The 20,411-nt window shown below is 31.4% G+C and overlaps 1 protein-coding gene across 2 annotated transcripts; it reads left to right on the forward strand.

The window, feature by feature from the left end:
- The first annotated feature begins 673 nt into the window (after positions 1-673).
- Positions 674-19,279, forward strand: LOC654942 (uncharacterized protein). 2 transcript variants are annotated; one of them, XM_008197870.3, is made up of 8 exons: positions 674-836; positions 890-1,062; positions 1,113-1,349; positions 4,338-5,108; positions 8,204-8,374; positions 8,435-8,974; positions 12,016-12,888; positions 18,617-19,279. In XM_008197870.3, exons 2-8 carry the CDS (start codon positions 906-908, stop codon positions 18,769-18,771), a joined length of 2,904 nt encoding a protein of 967 aa, XP_008196092.1. In that variant the 5' UTR covers positions 674-836; positions 890-905; the 3' UTR covers positions 18,772-19,279. The 2 variants fall into 2 exon arrangements, with proteins under 2 accessions (XP_008196092.1, XP_008196091.1); XM_008197869.3 differs by having other exon boundaries at positions 904-1,062.
- Positions 19,280-20,411: the final 1,132 nt, after the last annotated feature.

The following is a 20,411-nucleotide window of genomic DNA, read 5'->3' on the forward strand; positions in this document are numbered from 1 at the left end:
TTGAATAACTTATCTTCCACAAGAGTCATTTATCGATGGCGCAATTATAATATACTTAATTATAAGGTAGGTACGCAATATTTATGAGTTTCTATTAATATTCCAATAATTATTTACATTCACACGAATGCCATATGTGCATATTTATACTCGTACGAATTTTAGTTATTTAAATACAAAAATGTATTTCTGTTTATAATCCTAAAAATATTCTCAAATGGAGCCAAAAATTGCTCAAAAAACACAATTTGCGTGGGCACGAAACGTTGGCAAGTGTTTCATTTATAAAATGAATGCCTCGCTTTCAAATCTTCGACCATACATTTTTCAGGCGTGTATTTTATTCAAAAAATATTTGGAAAATCTCTGGCACAGCTCCATGTAAAATGGGTTATACATCTTGTTTTTCAAGCAAAAAAGTCGTAACAATATTTTATTTATAGCGCGCCAAAAATTGAACCCAACACTGTCCTCTTTTATTCCCACCATTGACCTAAATAACTCGAGAATGCCACTGTCACCGCTGTCAAATTTATTATCACCAGACAAATAATTACTGCAACACTATTCTGCAGTCACAACGAACGTAATGTAGGTCACTGATTAATTGTTAGCTAAGGTTTTAGTTATATTTTTTAAATGTTGCGACACTGTGTTATCTAACGCTGTCGAAATCTGTGGAAGCTGTCAAATATCTGCCAACTGTCAAAAAACTCAATTGTGTCAAAAGCACCTGATTATAAATCCAATACAAACCAATGGATTTTAATTAATAAATTCACGTTGTGTTATCGAGCCTGTAGTTAAATGTTAACAATTTCCGCCAACAACCATTGGTGAGTATCCTGGCGTTATCAAAGCTGGTGTTATCAACGGCGGAAACATTCAGTTAATTCCTTCCAGGAATGGCATACAGACGCTTATTTTACATTGTTTTCCTTCTTGTGATACTCTTACCACGGGATTTTTGTTATCCGGGGTCGAAGAATTTACGCCCGTTATGTCCAAGGTTGTATGAAAGAACGTTTCATGGGTTCGTGCCCCAAGGCAATCTCACGGCAGGTAAATCGTGTGGGATTAGCCCACCAACAGTGATAAAAGTATTTTTTTAGGTACATTCAAGGAGATTGAAGGTGTTAGCAAGTTGAAAGATTGTGTCCTTAAATGTTGTCTGCAGAAACAGTGCAATGTTGCGTTTATGACCGATGAGAAATGTTATCATATCACTTGTGCTAGTGACGAATTGTGCAAACCTGTGTTGAGTTTAAATCCTGACTCAAAGGACCGCGTTTCGATGGTTCTTGTGAAGCCGACTGACGAGGATTCGTGGCAGGATGTTTTGGCTCAAGGTGTGTTTAAGTTTTTTCTGGAATTGTTGCTTGAGGCACATTTATCGTGCCTCCTGGCAACTTTTTTTGAGCAATTTAAAGAAAACACTGCAAAAATTATATCTCACATAATCATTACTCTTTATCACTTTTGAATTGATTATAACCGAGTTTCCACAGTTTTTCTTGCATTTATTGAAAATTGAAATTGAAGTTAAAAATAGAGCGATAAAAAACATGAATTTTGGTTTGGTGTTAATTTCAAATTGTTACTGTCGAATAAAACAGGGCGATCAACGAAATCAACTCGTGTGCTCACTTGCTACACTCTTTAGCGTTTTAAACAGTATCGATTATTAATCGTTTCCATTAACAAATTTATTTATGAAATAAGTTTTAAATTAGTACTATTGTCTTAATTTAAACGATTTAACTGCAAGTTGACAATATTTAAAACTTTTTCACAAAATAAATAATTCGCAAAAAAGTAGCAGGTCAGAGTAAATATACGGTTTATTTATTATTCAAATATTTAGGTTCTTTATTTCATTACCAGCGAGGCTACTTTGTGTTGTGAACAATTTAAAACTTTTTTTGATGACTGGCGCAAATTTAGGTAAAGTAGAAAACATCAGTCAAGACTTCGTATCTCGTTTAGATTTTGTGTTATAATAAACCAATGATTAATTTTAAGTAGTATTGTAAAATAAGTGAAAAGTATTTTTTTGAGTAATTAGAATAATTAAAATTAAGTATTGCAGTGAGACAAAAGTTAAATCAAATACGGAAGAAAAGTAAAATATAAATAAAAACTGAAGAAAATTTATAAAAATAATGAAATTACAACAATTAAAAAAATTATTTTTACTAAATACATAAATAACAAATGTTCTATAATTGTTCTGGTCGTGGTTTGCTGCGGTTTTCTCTTCCTAGCATGAACGTGGGTTGCGTTATAAGTTCATATGGTTTGCTGTCAACTGTTTAAATGTTATCTTATTTTTGCATTTATTCGTTTTCGATAAAAATCACAATGAAAATCCTGCTAATTGTATGCAGACGTTCAAGAATTTACCCTGCAAGCGCAATTGAATGTGTGAATTGAATTGACAGCTGTCATCTGTCATTGTTTTGTAATGTTAACTGAGACATACGTTTTTTGTGACAATTGCCACACATAGGCGATCTGAACAGAACAATTATTGAACACTTGTTACATACTTGTAATCTAATTGGGTTCAAAATGGTGTTAGCCTTTTTTTGAGCCTTTAAATACGTTAAAACTTTTGGCGACATTTTATTAGACCGGGACGAGAAATCTGTAAATTAGGTAAAAAATTATTTCTTTTTTTTCAGCGTTTCAGCTCATTGTTTTTGTCAGAAACCCGAAAAGCAAAATTTTCGCCAATTTTAAAAAATGTCGAAAAATTGCAGAATTTTTTCTTTGATTACTAAACTAAGTAACTTTTTTTAACGTTTCAGCACGTTGTTTAACCAGAAAGAGTCGTCGAAAATATACCGAAAAACTAAAATCGCGGTTAATTGACGTGTGTCTATGCTAAACAGATAGCAATTTAATTCGACTTAGTTTAATCTTGAATCCAATTTTAATTCTTTTGTACCCTAAGGGCTGGTTTATAGAAAGCTTTGTTAAATTTTGATTTGTTGCTAAAAGTTAACAACGCGAATGGACCAGTCACATTTGTTCAAACCAAGCTTGAAGAATCAATAAATTTTACCATTCTTGCATTTATATTAGCACATTTTGTATCTACAGACGCATTTATTTAGCAAAATTTCTTCTAAAACGAGTCGAAAAATCGTTAAATTGTATCGAAAAGTTAGTACTTTAATACCTAGTGGTAGTACCTACATTATTTTGAATGTTTGATTGTTCTGGCATATTTTTAATCAGAAACGCTGTTCTTTATTGAAATTTTGCAAAAAATTAACAGAAAATTAGAAAATTTGTTGAGAAATATGGAGCAACAATTCCAATTTCCACAACTTCCAGCGTTTACTCTTATTTTATTAGGTAAAAACGGAGTTTTTGTTAAATTGTTTTATACCAAGCTTGAAAAATATAATTTTTGTCTTATATTAGCATGTTTTGAATCCAAAGACGCTATTTTTCATCAAAATTACCTAAGACATTACAGAAGGGTGTCGATAATGTAATTATTTTTGCTTTTTTTTGGCGGTTAAACACGTTTTTAAATTAAAACAATCCAAAACGATATACTTTCGGCGTTATAAATACATAGTTGGAAGCAATATCGTTTTCCGAGAAATTTTTTGATTAGATATTTAACAGAATTCAATAGCTGTAGCAAAATTTAAAATTGTTCTTTTCGCATTTTTTTATCTATAATTTGGCAAGAAAAACAGTCAGTAAAATATTATATTTGTTCCCTGTTCTGTTTAGTTATTAATTTTTTTGAAAATTCAGTGGTACCTTATCAAAAAATATACAAAAATTCTAACTTTTAAATTAAAGGACGACTGAAGTTTTTTTTCACCATAATAAAGTACTAATATTATTTATTTGCTCAAGTTTTATGAAAAAATTGTGTGGTATCATGTTATAAACAAACTTTAGGCCAGTTATATTTGAGATAAAATAAAAAAAATATTTTGGAACCAAAACTTAAAATGTTTTTTGGGCATAATATAAGCCTAAGTTTTGTGTGTATTTTAAAAAGAAATAATTTAAAATTATTGAAGTGTACTTGAAATTAATACGTCTATTAGAGCATTAAAATGGAAGGTAAATTCTAAAAAAAAGTTATTAAATTATCTTAACTCGCAAGTAAATTCTTATTAATTTGATGATGGTTTGACCTGTTACCAACTCAATTAGCAAAAAGAACCCAATTATCAAAAAAATATATTTTGGATTTTTTTATTGAGATATTCATTACAATAACTATTGCACCTAACTTTTTTGGTTTACTAACCTATTCGCAATTTAGGAAATTGTAGGAAATTACATTTTCTTAACGATTTCAGATTTTTCGACTGAACATTTGGACCGGGAAGTTTACAACGTGTTGAACGACAAGAGAAGACTGCAGGACATCTACAAAGATCTAGTAATGGACGAATCCACTTATAATTATGATCTCAGCTGTGAAGTGGGTACAGATAATGGATGTGCCCCTAATGAAATTTGCGTCCAAAATTACCCAAAATCGCGTGCTGGAACGTGCACTTGCAAACCGCGATTTATTCGAAACCATTCCGGTGATTGTGTTCTTCTCGACCTAAAAGATATGGGATCACACAGCAGTGAAATCATGACTGAGCGAATCTTAGATCTTGCAAATAAGTCGGCTCCTGTCACTCGTAAACACTTATCAGTGAGTGCCGAAAACAAAATTGTGAAATTGCCAGATAATGAAGTAACTTTGATCGCCAATGTCTCGCCGGATGATTCGAACGAGGACGAAAAATATCAGTACGAATGGACGTCGTTACAACAACCAGATGGCAGCACTGCGGTTAAGCATCAAAATGGCGGGCAACTTCAGTTGTCAAAGTTGGCAGAAGGATTGTATACTTTTAAAGTCAGCGTTTCGAATTCGTTTGCTTATGGCGAAACGTTTGTCAATGTGACAGTCTTACCACCTTCACGGATTAATAAACCGCCACAAATTGTTATTACGCCAGCTAATCAAGTTATTAAGTTGCCAAATAATGCGGCTGTTTTGGATGCTTCAACATCGACTGATGATGATGGGATCGTGTCGTGGCACTGGGAGCTGCAACAAGGACCGTTAGGTATGGAGTTTTTATAAGTTTTAAATTTCTTTAACTTTTGGAATAATTAAACAAAATCGCATTATCTTGGAAAACTTTTGCGTTTTGCAAAATGTGAAAATGCTTAAACAATGTCAGATTATTGTACACATAGTGATATGGGGACAATTTGTTGTTGACTTCTCAATTTTATTTTGACTTTTAAGTCTAAGACAAATTTTAAATTCTATTGATAATTTTGAAAGCATTCCCAACTGTTTAATTTAGTAATGTCTTGGGCGTAACTTGGCAAAATAAAAATCTCTATTAATTGTCCAAGTGCTGAAATTATAAGTTGGCAACAATGACTGTCAAATACAGATGTCATAATTTTATAGTCATTTTCATTCATTTGCATTTTTTGAAGTCAAATGGAGCACAAATTGAGAGTTTCTGGTGGGTTTCCTTAGCTCAAAATGTCGCTGGGAATTAGGTTAACACAGAAACTTTCAATCTATCTTTCTATCTTATTTTTCATTCCGAGAAATTCAAATGCGTTGTTGCAATTCTACTATGAATTAAAATGGGTTATAATATCACTATTATCTCTTTTGTTTATACACGGTCGGTTGCGTAAAAAAAGAAAAAAATACTAACTTCTGTTCATATATGATCGACGATCAAACTGACAGTGACAATTTATATTTGATATTCAGAAGTGAAATTACCGTTGGGGGCGCCACTGAGCTAAATCGAAAACAGTGACCATAAATGGCGGGAAAATGTTTATTCGGATATTTTAAGCGTTGTGCGAATTTTGAGGCTTCACAATTATTGCATTGCCTATCCGTAATGACTGTATCTTTAGTGCAAGAAACGAATGTTGATAAATTAGAGATGACCAGGAAAACAGGAATAACGAATGACTGTTTAGTTTACTTTCTTTATTGGAAAATTATTACAAAGACATAAGTACACATCACAAGTTAACAAAACTGGATTTTTATAATTTTTTTTTCAAGCATCCATAAGTAGGCACCAAATTGGTTTAAAAATTACGTTATTTTGTCTCTTTCGAGTAATGTTTAGCGAAATTTTGTCAAAAAATTTGCCGAAAAACATAAAGTTACTACAAGTTTTTGAACGGTTAAATAGATTTTTAAGACAATAATGCACTTTTTAGCCAATTTTGATTAGAAATTGAAATCAGTAAATTTGCTCGAAACGGACATTATTTTGCCGAGTTTGCGTTTCACTAATAAAATAACACATTTTCTATCTAGAAATGTAATTTTTGAAATTTTGTAAAAAATTAAACGAAGTATAGTCAAATTGGGCCGGGCCATAACTGGTTTTATTTTAGCTTTTTTTAGCTCGTAAATTGAAAAACTAAATTTTCAAAAAAGTTTTTATTAAGCGAAAAACTCATATTTTTGCGACATTTGGCTAAAACGACTGAAGGATCGCAAAATTGGATCGAAAATTATATTATTTTCTCTGTTTTAAGAGTTATACAAATGCAAAATAACGATTACAGAGATATGGAATATTTTTTACTTTTGTTTTGTTTTTTTTTCTGTTAGTTGGCTGATGTTTTGTGAAATAAACATTTCATTTGTTTCATTTGATTGTGTCAAATTTCTATTTGCTAAGGCTGATTTGATTACTCGTATAAAGTAGAATTAACCGATGTGCGTTTATTTCATATTAAGCACGTCTTTAAGCTAAAAACTAAATTAGGTGGATAATTAGATTATTTTTTCTTTTTTGAGAGTTACAGCTAGCACATGTTTAAGTTTTCGTCAAAAATAAACTGAAAGAACATACATTTTACGATAACTGACGGTTAATGTTTGCAGTTTGAACGTTTGGGATGGTTTTTTGGCATTTTTTTAAATAACTGAATTAAATTCAGACAAAAATTACATTAATTTTTAAATCCTATTTCCGAGTTTTTTTCGGTTTTAACACGCACATGTTTAGCGACATTTCGTTAAAATTGGACCGAAAAATCATAAAGTTACTTTGACGTTTGGTCAGTTTTTTCAGTCTTTTGAAAAACTTTGCTAAACCGGTCTAAAAAATCACAAATTATTTTCCGTAAGGGATATACATATGTATTTATGTTTTTTTGGCGTTTCATTAACACATTCTTCAACCAGATCAATGAACAAACAAGTGGAGTTAGTGAATTTTCAGCTCTATTAAACCAGGATGAGAAGTCACTAAGCTTGTTTAGGTAGAATTGCACTTGTGTTGAAGAATTTCCCCGCAAATAAGTTGAGAAGATACGATTTTGTTCGAAAATAGTATATTTTTTAGCCCACCTTAACATAAAGCAGTGTTTTATATTTTTAACTGATAGGCGCTTCTTCCAGTTGTAAATTGATATTTTCTATATGATTTCCATTATTTCCTTTTAACATCAGTTAGGTATAACAAATTGCTGTACCTCTATGTTTTATGTTCCTTTTTTTTCTCTCTGAGGCAAGTGTTTTGCTCGTCTCACATTTGATCTGGCTCTGTTTTATATAATTATAATTATGTTTGATTAGGCGGTAAGAACTAAGAAATTGCTTTTGAAGAAAATTGCTATTTACGCCTCTTTTTCCATTTCGTTTTTAAACTCAGACATTATTGAATCATATGTTTCTAAAGTTGTCCAATTAGATTAAATGTCAATTGAAGGACTTAGTGTAAGAACATGATAAGTCACAAACACAAATTAATTAGTTCTTGTATAAAATTCTGTTAGAATTTTAATAATGCAAGTTAATTAATGCTTTAAGTTACTTCCATCTAATGGAGGACTGTCTCATTACTTGTGCTGTGGCTTCTTACAATAGTGCTTATTCTGAAACTGTAGATAAATTATTTTAACCGTTGATCTAATATTTTAACAGAAGGTCTGGCATATATTCTTACACTAAGTCCTTCAATTGTTTAATACGAAATCGAGAACTGCTTTTATTTTTAATTTTTAAGAAAAAATCATACCATTTGTGTTGTAAAACGCAAGAACCTTGTTTTTGTTCTTTAGTGTTATTATGTTAGTATTTTATTGCTTTTTCCCACTGTCTTAAAAACAATCTGATTTTTTTGACAACAGGATAACACATTTTTCTGTAACGATTTAGGTTATCAACCGGAGCTCAAAGACACAGCGACTTTACAGTTGAACGATTTGAAAAAACCTGGGAATTACACGTTCAAGTTAACAGTAACAGATACAGACAAGGCTACCAGCTCCGCTACAGCCAACGTAACAGTCTTAAAATTCACCGATTATCCACCAGATGCAAACGCTGGTTTGTTGAACACAAATTCTTTATTTTTATTTTAAAAATAACAATACTAAATATTTCCAGGTGAAGATAAAATTATCTATTTGCCGCACAACAACATAACATTAAACGGCAATCTCAGCACCGATGATCATGCAATCACGACTTGGGAATGGACAAAAAGTCCCGACGATGCTCAAAAAGCTGTTGATATGCAAGATACGAGAACCCCTTATCTTCAACTATCAAATTTAGAGGAAGGAATGTATACGTTTTCTTTAAAGGTGACCGATAGTGCGGGCCAAAGCAGTACAGCTCAAGTTCATGTTTTTGTGAAACCTCCAACTAATAAACCTCCAATTGCTGAAGCTGGAAGCAATATAACGATTAGTTTGCCTCAGACTTGGGTTGTTTTGGATGCTACGAATAGTTCAGATGATAATAAAATTACTGCTTTTAAATGGGAACAAGTTGAGGGACCTTCAAAAGTCGAATTTGCCAACAGTAGTTTGAGTAAAACAAATGTTACGGGACTAACGAAGGGAAGCTACATATTTAAAGTCAGCGTTACGGATGATAATAACAATGTTGCCAGCGATACTGTAACGGTCACTGTGAATCAGAGTAAGTATTGCTTTCATTAATTTTTTCTTTTCTTTATGACTTTTATGAGTCTTAAAAAACGGTTTGGAAATCATCACCTACCTCTCTTACGGTATACTCCATTCGCGAACCGCTTTCCTCTAAGTCGTAAGGGGTACCTCTTGTAAATTTTCATAATCACTGTCTAACCGAACACACTTGTCTGTTTCTTGTGTTCTGGAAATCGAGGGTTTTCGATACCTACCCAATATGTCTTTGTTTTCCTTATCAGAGTGTATGATGGTGTGGGAGTAAGAGGGAGGTAGCGACGTAAAACTTTCAGAAATTTCGAGTTTTAACCAGCATCAAGCTAATGAGGGTATGGAAGTAAACGAAATGTTTAGGGTGCACTGGTACCTGTCACCCTCAGCTTCGTTTTATTGCTTAGAGGAAAGATGTTCGTGAATGGACTTTAGTAAGTTTTTGGACATACTTTAAATACAAAAATTACGTCTTACACATAGACTTTATTACTTTTGACCATGCTTTTGAATGACTGATTATTACTGAATTTCCCTCGTTTTTCTTTGCATTTGAATTGAAATTAAAAAGATGAAATTGATTTTATGTAATTGGATATTAACTTAAAGTTTTACCATCAGAATAAAATAGTTTGCGGTGAACGAAAAAATGCTGTAATCAATTTGTTTGTTAATGGGCGATTAACCATTAAAGGCACTGACCCATTATCGCTCGTTTGCACTTTAAAGGGTAGCGATTATTATTAATCGCTTTCATTAACAGAGTATTTTGTTAAACAACAATAATAATTAGGTCTTGTTTAATTTTTTTGTTCATAATTTTTCAATTTAGAGTTTTGAGAACGTTTGGTTTAGGTTCTTGGAATTTTGAACATCAGAAGAAACTTTTTATTATTTCTTTTATTTTCGAATATCATTTTCTATACATGTGTCGCAGAATCAAGTATATTCTGCAAAAGTTTACGTTTTTAGAAATGCTGCATTTAGAGATTAGTAAATGAGATCTTTAGGAATTGTGAAGAGAACTTTTGTGCAACTCCTTTTCTAAAATTTTTAGGAGTTGTATTTGCAGTGCGAGGCTGGGTGTCATCATTAGTTATCAGTGTCATCACTGTAATTTAGTGTGTGACCTGTCAACAGCGTTAAGTCGTTTATTGATAAATCCCGAATAATTAACAAAATTAAGAGGAAATAGTTTGAACAGATTTTGATAAGTTAAACTAAACAAAAACAAACAACAAAAATAGAAAGTAGAAAAAATTGTGTCATACACTCGTTTTATAAGACTTAATTGTAGTACTCATTCTATTGGAGCACGTCGTGCTCCAAAACCATTCGTGCCACAATAGAATATTTTATAAAACTATTTTTTATTAAAATGTGTTTTTTAGTTAGTGTTATTTTAACAATTATTATTGACTTTTAGTTAGATTAAGATAATATTTTTAAGGCTAACAAAATTTTATTAGTTCTCTAATTTTTTTAAATATGCATGTGGTATATTACAGAACTTTGAAATATTCTTAGAATATTAAATTTGACATTTCTTGCCAATAAAAAAAATCATGTTGGCTTTGTATCTTCAGAACAAATGGAGATAAAAATTTTAAATTTGATAAACATCTCTGAGACGTTGATGCATATTTTTTATACAGGGTGTATCAGAACTCACTCCCCACCGGAGAGGTGCTTGTGGTAACAGCAATAGAGATGTCAAAAATGCAAAAAAATGAAGGTCTTTTATTCTTAGTTTGCGAGATAGAGAGGTCTCAAAATGACCAATCCCAGAAGCTCTCTCCCAGGTGTACTGCATACAGCAGATACGTTACTAAGGAATAAAAAATAATTCAAGTGCCCACTTTTATTGTCCGCTCTACCTATTTTTGTTTTCCTAGCAACGTGTTTTGCTCCCCTAATCCTCCTGAGCAAGGCCTTTTGTAATTGGGTATTTTCAAACGTTCTTATTTCTCAAACGCAAAGAGTTAGAATTTTTTTGTAAAGGAACGCACATTTCCGGTGGGGAGTGAGTTCTGATACAGGCTGTATTTATAAATGTATCCATACTTTTTAGCGACTCTGTATAACAGACAATTAGGAAACAATAAAACCAGCTTTTTAGTCACATTGCGAATTTCCAAAAGCTTTCGGTCGTTTCAATTTGCTCCATTTTCATTCGTTAGTTAACAATGCACGTTATCTGAAAATTTAGTGCTTTTCTCACAATATTTAAGGAGACAAATTATTATAAACTGAAAACACAAGTTTACTTCTAAAACTTTCAAACTTTGTCCTACAAATTAAAAAAAGTAATGATTAACCTAAAAACCTAAACTTAACTTAAAATCTATGAATCAAAAGAAATAATTTGAAAATCCGAGAAACCTTAACCTTACAAATTTCGTTAAATCGAAAATCGTAAAATGCTTTTGAAATTCTTAAAATAAAGTTGAAGCAAACTCCAAAAATAAATTTAAAAAGAAAGTAAGGTCTAAGGACACTTCCTTCTTAAAAATTAAAAATTTATAATTAACAAAATTTTAATTTTAAATTTTAGTATTACTAATAAATTTAATGAATAATTAAAAATTTAGTAAAATTAAATGAACCTAAAAAACGAAAAAACTTGAAATCTTGAAGTATTAGAACTATTGATTTTTGGTTTGTTTTTTTTTTCTCTCATTTTATGTTTATTATTCAATTCCACTTTAGTGATTATAATCACACAGAGTTGAACTTAAAAAAAATAGTTTAGTGCTACTATGAACGGTTTTTTAGTTAATGGCTTTTATGTATGTTCAACAATGTTATTAATAAAAAAAGATTTAAAGAAAGTTTGATAATTTATCATAATTATTATTTTGAAGATCATTAATAACTTCATTGTATTTTAGGACTTCCACAGTCCAAATTATAATCGTTCAACGTGAATCTAAATTATAACTTAGTAACTCCTAAATTGTAAAATATTTGTCTCAATTGCTCAAATGCAGTTGCTTTCTTGCAATTTTTTTTGTGGATATGCATTTCCGTGTTTTTTTGCAGATGTCAATCAGAAGCCCAAAGCTAACGCCGGCGGAGACTTTGAAGTCGAATTGCCCCTCAATGCCGTCTTAGTCAACGGTTCAAAATCAAAAGATGATTGGGCCATAGTTAAATGGAAATGGACCCGCGACGATAAATCCCTTGCCATAGGAAACGTAGCTGAAAAATCTGACGAATCACCGATTCTAATTTTAACAGACGTTATCGCCGGGAAATACATCTTCAACTTGACCGTGTTCGATGAACAAGGTCTTAGCGATACAGACACTGTTACATTCACCGTCAAAAATGACCCAAAACTTCTCAACCTCGTCGAAATCACCATCGACATAAACGCCAAACACCTCTCACAAGCCCAATACAACACTCTCACCGGAAAACTCGCACTTCTTGTTATCGACGGTTCGAAGTTAAAAGTGCGAAACGTTAAACCCGAAGTGGGTTCCGGCAAAGCAATGATTATTTTCTATGTGGAAACACCCGATGGCACTGCATATCCGGCAAATGATATCGTGCAACATCTCAGGGAGAAGTTGCGAGTTGATGCGGGACTTTTGGGTTTTTCGGTGACCAAGTTGCAGACGGCAATTTGTCAGAACAATTGCTCAGGGCATGGTGTTTGTAACGAGCAGACGAGGAAATGTGAATGCGAAGCGTTTTGGATGCAGGATTTGTTTAAAGTTTATTTGAAAACTGATGAGGATTCGGATTGTAGTTGGAGTATTTTGTATGTTGTTTTGGGGGTTGTTTGTACTGTTTTGGCCTTCTTTGGGGCGATGTGGGGTTTGGTGTATCTATGCTACAATTGGTGTTCGAGGAGGTGGACGGGCTCGAAGCCTACGACGTACAAGTTGATTGAAGACTTACCTCCACGTAAGTAATTGTTTTAGTTTTTTGGTTTGAATATTTATTTAACTCAAAACGCCTAAATTTTAAATTTTGTCCTAAATTAGCTTATTAGCAGTGTGAGAAAATTTTATGGGGTGGCCATGAGGCCACAACAGATCAGCCGACTCGTCGTAGCGCTCTCACGATGTTCATATTTATCGATGAAATGGTCCGTTACAGCGCGTGCATTGGCGTAGTTTACTTGGGGTTTATACAATTAATGTTACCGGTCGCTTACAAAAATCTAATTAAAACATAAATATTATTGTTTTATTATAATTACGGAGTACCCAAGAAAAATTGTGGCATAAAATAGTCGCTAATATATTAAGACTGCGGTATATTTGTTGAGATTGTTTTCTGAACCAATTTTAAAATAGTCGCTAATATCAGCTTCTGATTGGCTAGTTCAAACCCTGACAAGGCACCTAATTTGACATAATCGTTAAAAAATATCTTCATCATTTCCTCAATCTTACATGGACACCAATGAAGATGTTTAATACAGGGGAGCGTAAGTCACTATTACATTTTGAAAATGTTGCGTTTTAATTCAGTGGAAATTAAAATTAAAAACTAAATAAAAATATTTTAATCATTTTCTCTGAGAAATACGCTTGAATAACTGTGATTCTTTCTAAATTCTCGAAAACTGATTTTGTTTTACGGTTAAAATATCTTTGAATTTCGAAAAAGATCTTTCCATATCACAGCTGGTTACAGGAGTAAATAAAAAGTTTGGTGCTAATGCAAAATATGTCGAAGGTGGTACATTATTCGCTATTTGTTTTAAAACTAGAAAATCGGGATTTCTAGTAACAACTGCGTCAATTTTTGCATTAAATTTATCTTGTAATGACCATTCTACAGATTTTAACTCTATCAACGTAGACTCAAATTTCTCAACTGTAATGGATAATTTAAAATTTTACGTTTCTAGAAATTTGATCGTAGTTGGAATATTTGAAAAATTCTTTTCAATAAAATTAAGTTGAGAAACTAAATTTGTGGTTAAAACTAAAGTTTTACATTGTTTAATGCTTTGTGCATCGTCGTTTAAAGCAATAAACAAATGATTTTAATTGATTAAAATTTTTAGAAATTTGCTTCTAACCAAGTACCCCAGCGTGTAACTACAATTGTTGATTCGTCAGAAACGTTACGATTTTTATATTTTTTTAAAAAGGACTTTAAACAAGGATTATTTAGTTATCTACAAAATGTGCTCGAGGTGAAATCGCAGCGTATTTCCCTTTGAAACGTGGTGTGGTTGAAAACGTTTCAAGGGCTAAAAATGGTAAATAATTAAAAAATATTAATGTCACACCAAAGGATACTTTGAAATGAATTACAATTTCGTAATTTAGTTCTACTGGGTCACTTTTATGCTTTTTAAATAAGTACATGAGATAAAAATGTTCTTTTGACTTTTTAGATATTATTAAAATTAACAGAGAGTTAGGGCGGTTAAAAGTAAAGGTATAATATTAATAGATAAGTGACATTAATTATTTTTTAATTATTTACGAATTACGATTTTTAGCTCTCGAAATGTTATCAAAGGCGATGAACACGCTTCAGAGGGAAATAGGGTTCGGTTTCACCTCAGGCGCATTTTGCAGTAACTTTAAATTGCAATAACTTGGTGAGTCTTACAGATAACGAAATGATTCTTGCACCAAAAATTTATTTCAAGTATTAGCTTTATTTCGTCTGGATTATGTAGGAGTCTATCTTTTAAATTAAAAAACTTTCTCGCATCTCGAAAATTTCACTACACAATTATGCAACGTTACAAGAAAATGTAATTTTTTTGGTTTTCCTTTATCAAAACTCAACCTTGTTAAATTACGTATAAATCTGCATTTATTGAAAATTTGTTTGCAAAAAAACGGAGTTTCTAGCTTTATCCGGAAGGAAGATATGAGTATGTAAACGCAAAATGTGTCCAATTTTAGGTGTTTGCAAATTTTTAGCTAAAACGTCTTTTCAGCCTCTTCGCGAGGGTTGAAACAAAAAATTCTTTGTCTAAACATTTTTTAATACCCTTTCCTAACTTATATTAACAATGCAAGCTGTTCCACAACATTTCGATTTAAAGGTTTATCTGACTGCAAGCACGCGTCCATGCAATAACCTTCGCCCATAAGATTTCCTCACACTGCTTATTAGTCATTTTAAATCCTAATTTCAAATTGGAACTCTCGCCAATTAATTAAGAGTATTATACTTGGTGTTTCCGTTTGGTATACGCACCCTTGTATTTTTGAAAAAAGTGGTACAAACCATAATATACAGGGTGTAACGAAAAGATGGGGACAAAAATCAACCAGAGATTCTGTGAATTGACGTTGTCAGTGTCATGATATTACATTCTGTGACTGACTAAAGTTGTTATAAGTGAGTCGGAATGAGAATAGATTCAAAGTGTGTCACAAATACAGGGTGTAACGAAAACCAGAACCAGAGATTCTCCAAGCCAAAATAAAACGATTTAACCAAATTTACCTCCATACCAAGTTGCACCGTTTAAAAGTTAGAGAGCGCCAAAATTCATAAATTATTTTTGTTTTTTATTAGTAACTTCTAAATGAAATAATCGATTAAATAATAATAATAAATGGGCGAAGGTCTAAAATTTTGACACATCGACTCAAATTATTTTTTTACTCCAAAACAGAAGCCGATGCAAAAATTTTATGTTACAAAAATTGTTAAAAAAGAACGTGTCTTTCAAATGAAAGAAGAAGCTAACGTATAACAAAAATATGTATTAAATGTGTTAGTAAAATTGTTGATTGGTGAGTACTTCACAAACTAGGAAAAACAAAAGGAATAGTATGAAAACATATGGTATTGATGGCAAATTACTTTTATCAAATTGCAATGAAATCGATGATTTCATTACAAAATTATTAAAGAAAACTGAAATTAATTTTTGAAATTTGTCGCCCTCTAAATTTTAAACGGTGCAACTTGGTATAGAGGTAAGTTCTGGTTTCCTGTTGTCCCCATTTTTTTTGTTACATCCTGTATATTTTTCAATGAAATGACAAAAGTTTTTGGATAGATTCATGAATTTAGCTTTATGACCTATGACATCGCTTTAGAAAAGCTGAAAACACCTTATAACTTAAACTATAAAATAAACAACGATTTTTGTACCAGTTTTAACGAAAACACTTGATTTCTGACAATACAGGGTGTTTCAAGTTTTAATATCAGTGAATAAATAAATACTTCTAGTTGTCCAAAAGAAAAAAGTTATATCGCAAACGATAGAGTTTCTAACACACTTCAAGTTGATTGTTTAATGTTATTCCAGATTTTCATAGTATGAGCGTGAAATGCAAAAAACTTGATTAAAAAATTTTTGTTTTCAAATTATTGCAATCTTTTTTTAATAATAAAATTCTTCCTATTTTTTAAGTGAGAATTCCGGAATTGAAATAATAAAAAATCCAAGACGTTTTGGCCAAATGAATTTTTAATTTAATTTAGACCAAATCGTGGACTGCGTTGATTGACAGTCAATTAACGCAGACGACGGACCAAATAAATGTTTTATCTTAGTCACCTTTGAGATTCACAAAAATTCGTACTGTCATTACTTGTTAAAAAATGCCCTTCCAATACTCCATTGAAGAAAAACTCGAAATGGGTGTCAATCGAGTAACTCTTGGTGCACCTTAATGTGATACGGTTACTCCTTGTGTCGTTTTAGAATTTAGTGAATACTAGTTCAACTCATACCTGTGGCATTATGAACTTTATTTAGACTTAAATTTGGATTATTCGTCACAAGAATTGCAACCAACGTTTAATTTAGATCATGGGTCATAGAGAAAATTTCGTTTATTTATTTTTTTTTGGGACCAAAATTATTTTCGATTTGGACACGAGCTCTGTTTTCTCAAAGGTGACTAAGATAAAACATTTGTCTGATCTTAACCAAATTTAAATTTCATTTGCGCAAAACGCCTACTACTTCAGTATCAGAATTCTTACTTAAAAAATAGGAAGAATTTTATTATGAGAAAACGATTGCAATAATTTGAAAATGAAAAAATTTTAATATAGTTTTTTGCATTTCACGCTCATAGCATCAAAATTTGGGATAATATTAAAGCATCAAGTTAAAGCGTGTTAAAAACTGTATCGTTTGAAATATATTTTTTTCCTTTGGACAACGGGAAGTATTGTATTTTTTCACTGGAACTAAAACTTGAAACACCCTGTACTTTGTTTAAAAACCTCAAAACTAGCAGTAGAAAAGATGATATAGCTTTATTCTTGCTGAGAACGACGTTTTGAGCGCCAATTTAAATTAAGACTTGATTTTGAACGATTCTTTGCTTAAAAACGAGAAAAATCGAAAAGTACAATGTGTTTAAATGATACTCATCTAGTCGTGTGTGAATTTCTCATATAAAATCAGAAAATTCGCTTCATATAATCGTTGATAGACATTTAGACATCGAATATTACCATTCTCCATGTATTAAGTCTCCAATTCATTTTAACAAAAATTTTAAAAGAAATTAATTGAATTTGTCAACTGACAGATTTGACATTTATGGACAGAGGATTCAATTCAGTAGATCGGCACATTTTTTTTACATGTAAACCAATTTGAAAGTTAAATAGATGAGAATCATTTAAAAACACATTGTATAATCATTAATCATCAAGCTGGGTATATTATCTTGAAAAACGTAAAAAATGTGTTAGAAAGTTGTATCGGCTTAAAAAGGTTACGAGTATCTGAGAGAATTCTTTAATTTTTGTTAAAAGTCAAAAGAAACCAAAAGAAACTTAACTTGTTTTAAAAAGTTTGTAGTTTTCCAGATACAAAAGGTTATACACCGTGTTTCACGTATCTAATTTTAAAAAACCTGCACACAACGTATGCACGAACCTGGCTAATATAACATCAATTTTTATTGAATTTGTTGATTATACAGCCTGTCTTAGACAATTTTTCGAAAAGTGTGCTCGAAAAAGACAACAGTAAACTATTTTTGTCAAACTTAAGAGTCTTTAGCTCTTTTAACGAAGTCTTGATCTTCTGGTTGAAAAACAAGCTATAATATCGCACCAGAAAAGCAAAAATTTTGTCATTCTCAACTTTATTTAATGAACATTCGGTTCGTTTTACTAAAATCTCGTAAAATGTAGGTAGATTTTAGTTTAGAAACATGCTTATGCGCCTGAAAATTTGGAAATAACAGCATTTTAGATTAATTTTTGGTAGACTTTTGGCTTATTTGTAAGACAAATGTGTTGAATCGGGATGAGGCAGACACAGTTTTCTATCAACTTCGATTTGTTTTTGTGATTTTCTAGGCGTGTTTTGACAAGATCTTCAAAATAAAACAAACTGAACTAATATCAATTTCTATTGAAATTAGTGATTTTTTTATCCAGTTTAAAAAATATACCAACAAGGCAAAAATAACACAATTTTTGGCTAATTTTGGAGAACAGTTGACTTTGTTTTTGACAAAATGTAAAGATAGAACTGCGTTTCTAGCTAAAAAAAAGTTCGGCGATTTATCGATTTATTATAGACAATACGACAAAAAAACTTGAGAATTTATTTCAAAAAAGTCCTAAACCTTTAAAAACATTTTCGATAAAAATAAGCTAAAGCAAGTGAAAGCAAAGTTTTTAGTTTTTGTTTCAAAGTTTTGAAAAACTCGTTTTGTTTCAGTTGTACCACGGAAAGGCAATTTATCCGACAGCGACACCGATTCCGACGTAGTTTTCGAATCAAGATCGAAGAATTCTCGATTTAGTGACTCAAGAAACGGCCATAAACCGAGTCGAAACGGCTTTATCAAAGGAGGGCGTAGGGTTAAGACGTAGGCGAATCTACAAGAGCACAACTCTTTCCTTACCCCGTGCCTAATTACTTAAATAGGGTGTTTGTATGTGTGTTTGATGGAAATGTATCAAATAACTGTTGTATTATCTGCAAGTGTTAAACACTTTTTTTTCTATCAGGCTGTAATCAAGTTACCTATACACTTTATTTATTTTTTTCTTTTCCACTTTAATTGGGGTTGTGGGATCTGTTTTAACATTTTTTAATTGATTTAACGGGGTTTTATTTATTGTTATACATAGTTTATAACTATGCTTAGATGTGTGTAGAGGAGGTAAATTAGTCAGTGATGTAGTGTAATTTGCACTTTTTCAAAGGAAGTCAGTCAGATTTTTGTGATATGATTAAAAAGTATTTTAAGTAAGTTTCTTCTATCACCTTTAAAAGGATTTATTTGATATTTCCAAGTGATTATTTTGTATATTGTAACATAAATTGAAAAATTTCGTTATTTTTTATTCTGAAAAAATAAAATGCAGGTTTATTGAGTTTGTCTTGTTTTTCATGTTTTTTAATTATTGAGTGATTAGCTATTACAAATATTGTTTCGATTGCCACGAAATGTTAACAAGTTAAATGGGCCACAAGTCGCATTACATCGATTTATATTGTTTTTTTATTTATGTTTGAAAGATTGGCAAAATAATAGTCGAATATATTTTATCCAATACGTCCAAAACCATAATTATACATCGTATAATTAAAGTGGAGTTAGATTTGGAATCCTCAGACAATTTTATATTAGATAAGGCAACTTTTGGCATAACTTTATGGATATTGTGATTTTGTGTTAGTGGGTAAAATATGTAAGTGAAAATTTTGACTAACTTGTTTTAAACGGATTACTGCACAGTTTTCACTCGATTGCCACAAAATTTTGCTCACTAACAGGTAATTAAACATAAAAATGATTTCAAGTCGATTTAAATAAATTTTCTAATCTCTTAGCTGTTTCAAAACTAAAGAAATGCCAACGACGCTTTTTTTTTCAAAATTAGTTTAAATTTTTCATCTATTAATTTATAGTTTGAAAATGACGTTACATTTTTATCAGCCTTATTAAAAAAAAGATAATTCGGTAAAATACGACGTGTTGACATTTCTGTTGCTTTGAAACAGCTATAAATATGCACCCAACATAAACAATAAAAAAAGTAGAAATAGAGAATCAACCATACTTAAAATACTTTGTCTAATATATGAAGCTACGAATTAAGAGGATGAAAAATTTCCCATTAAGGGGGAGAATACCTACGCTAAAAAGCGTCGAATTTCAGCCATTTTCACCGTTGTTTTACAGCCATTGTAAGTAACGTTGCTGAAACTTATTTACAGCATACATTCGTCTAAGTGTATGGAAGGTGAGAAAGTGTTTTAAAATGCTCAGTGCTTTATTCAGTTCAAAAAAAAATCTGAAAACTGAAAAAAAAGATTTTTTTTGAAGATTATTTCCCTTTAACAATGAGTGTTAAGTAGAAAATGAACGACTTTTGGCTCTGCAGTAGACTCTCAGGAATAACGCGGCTTTTGTTTTAGTTTGAAATTGTCAATCGTTAACTCGTAAAAATCTTAAAACGAATTTGCAAACTTACCTTAAAAACGGACTCGTTTACTAAAGACA

The sequence above is a fragment of the Tribolium castaneum genome, chromosome 6, assembly GCF_031307605.1.
Source record: "Tribolium castaneum strain GA2 chromosome 6, icTriCast1.1, whole genome shotgun sequence".
Classification (NCBI taxonomy): Eukaryota; Metazoa; Arthropoda; class Insecta; order Coleoptera; family Tenebrionidae; genus Tribolium; species Tribolium castaneum.

Bases quoted from the DNA above. Each gene is read 5' to 3' on its own strand.
- LOC654942 (XM_008197870.3), top strand. From the start codon at position 906: ATGGCATACAGACGCTTATTTTACATTGTTTTCCTTCTTGTGATACTC. The intron at 1,350-4,337 runs GTGTGTTTAAGT...TAACGATTTCAG, and splicing joins GCAGGATGTTTTGGCTCAAG to ATTTTTCGACTGAACATTTG. The intron at 12,889-18,616 runs GTAAGTAATTGT...GTTTTGTTTCAG, and splicing joins GATTGAAGACTTACCTCCAC to TTGTACCACGGAAAGGCAAT.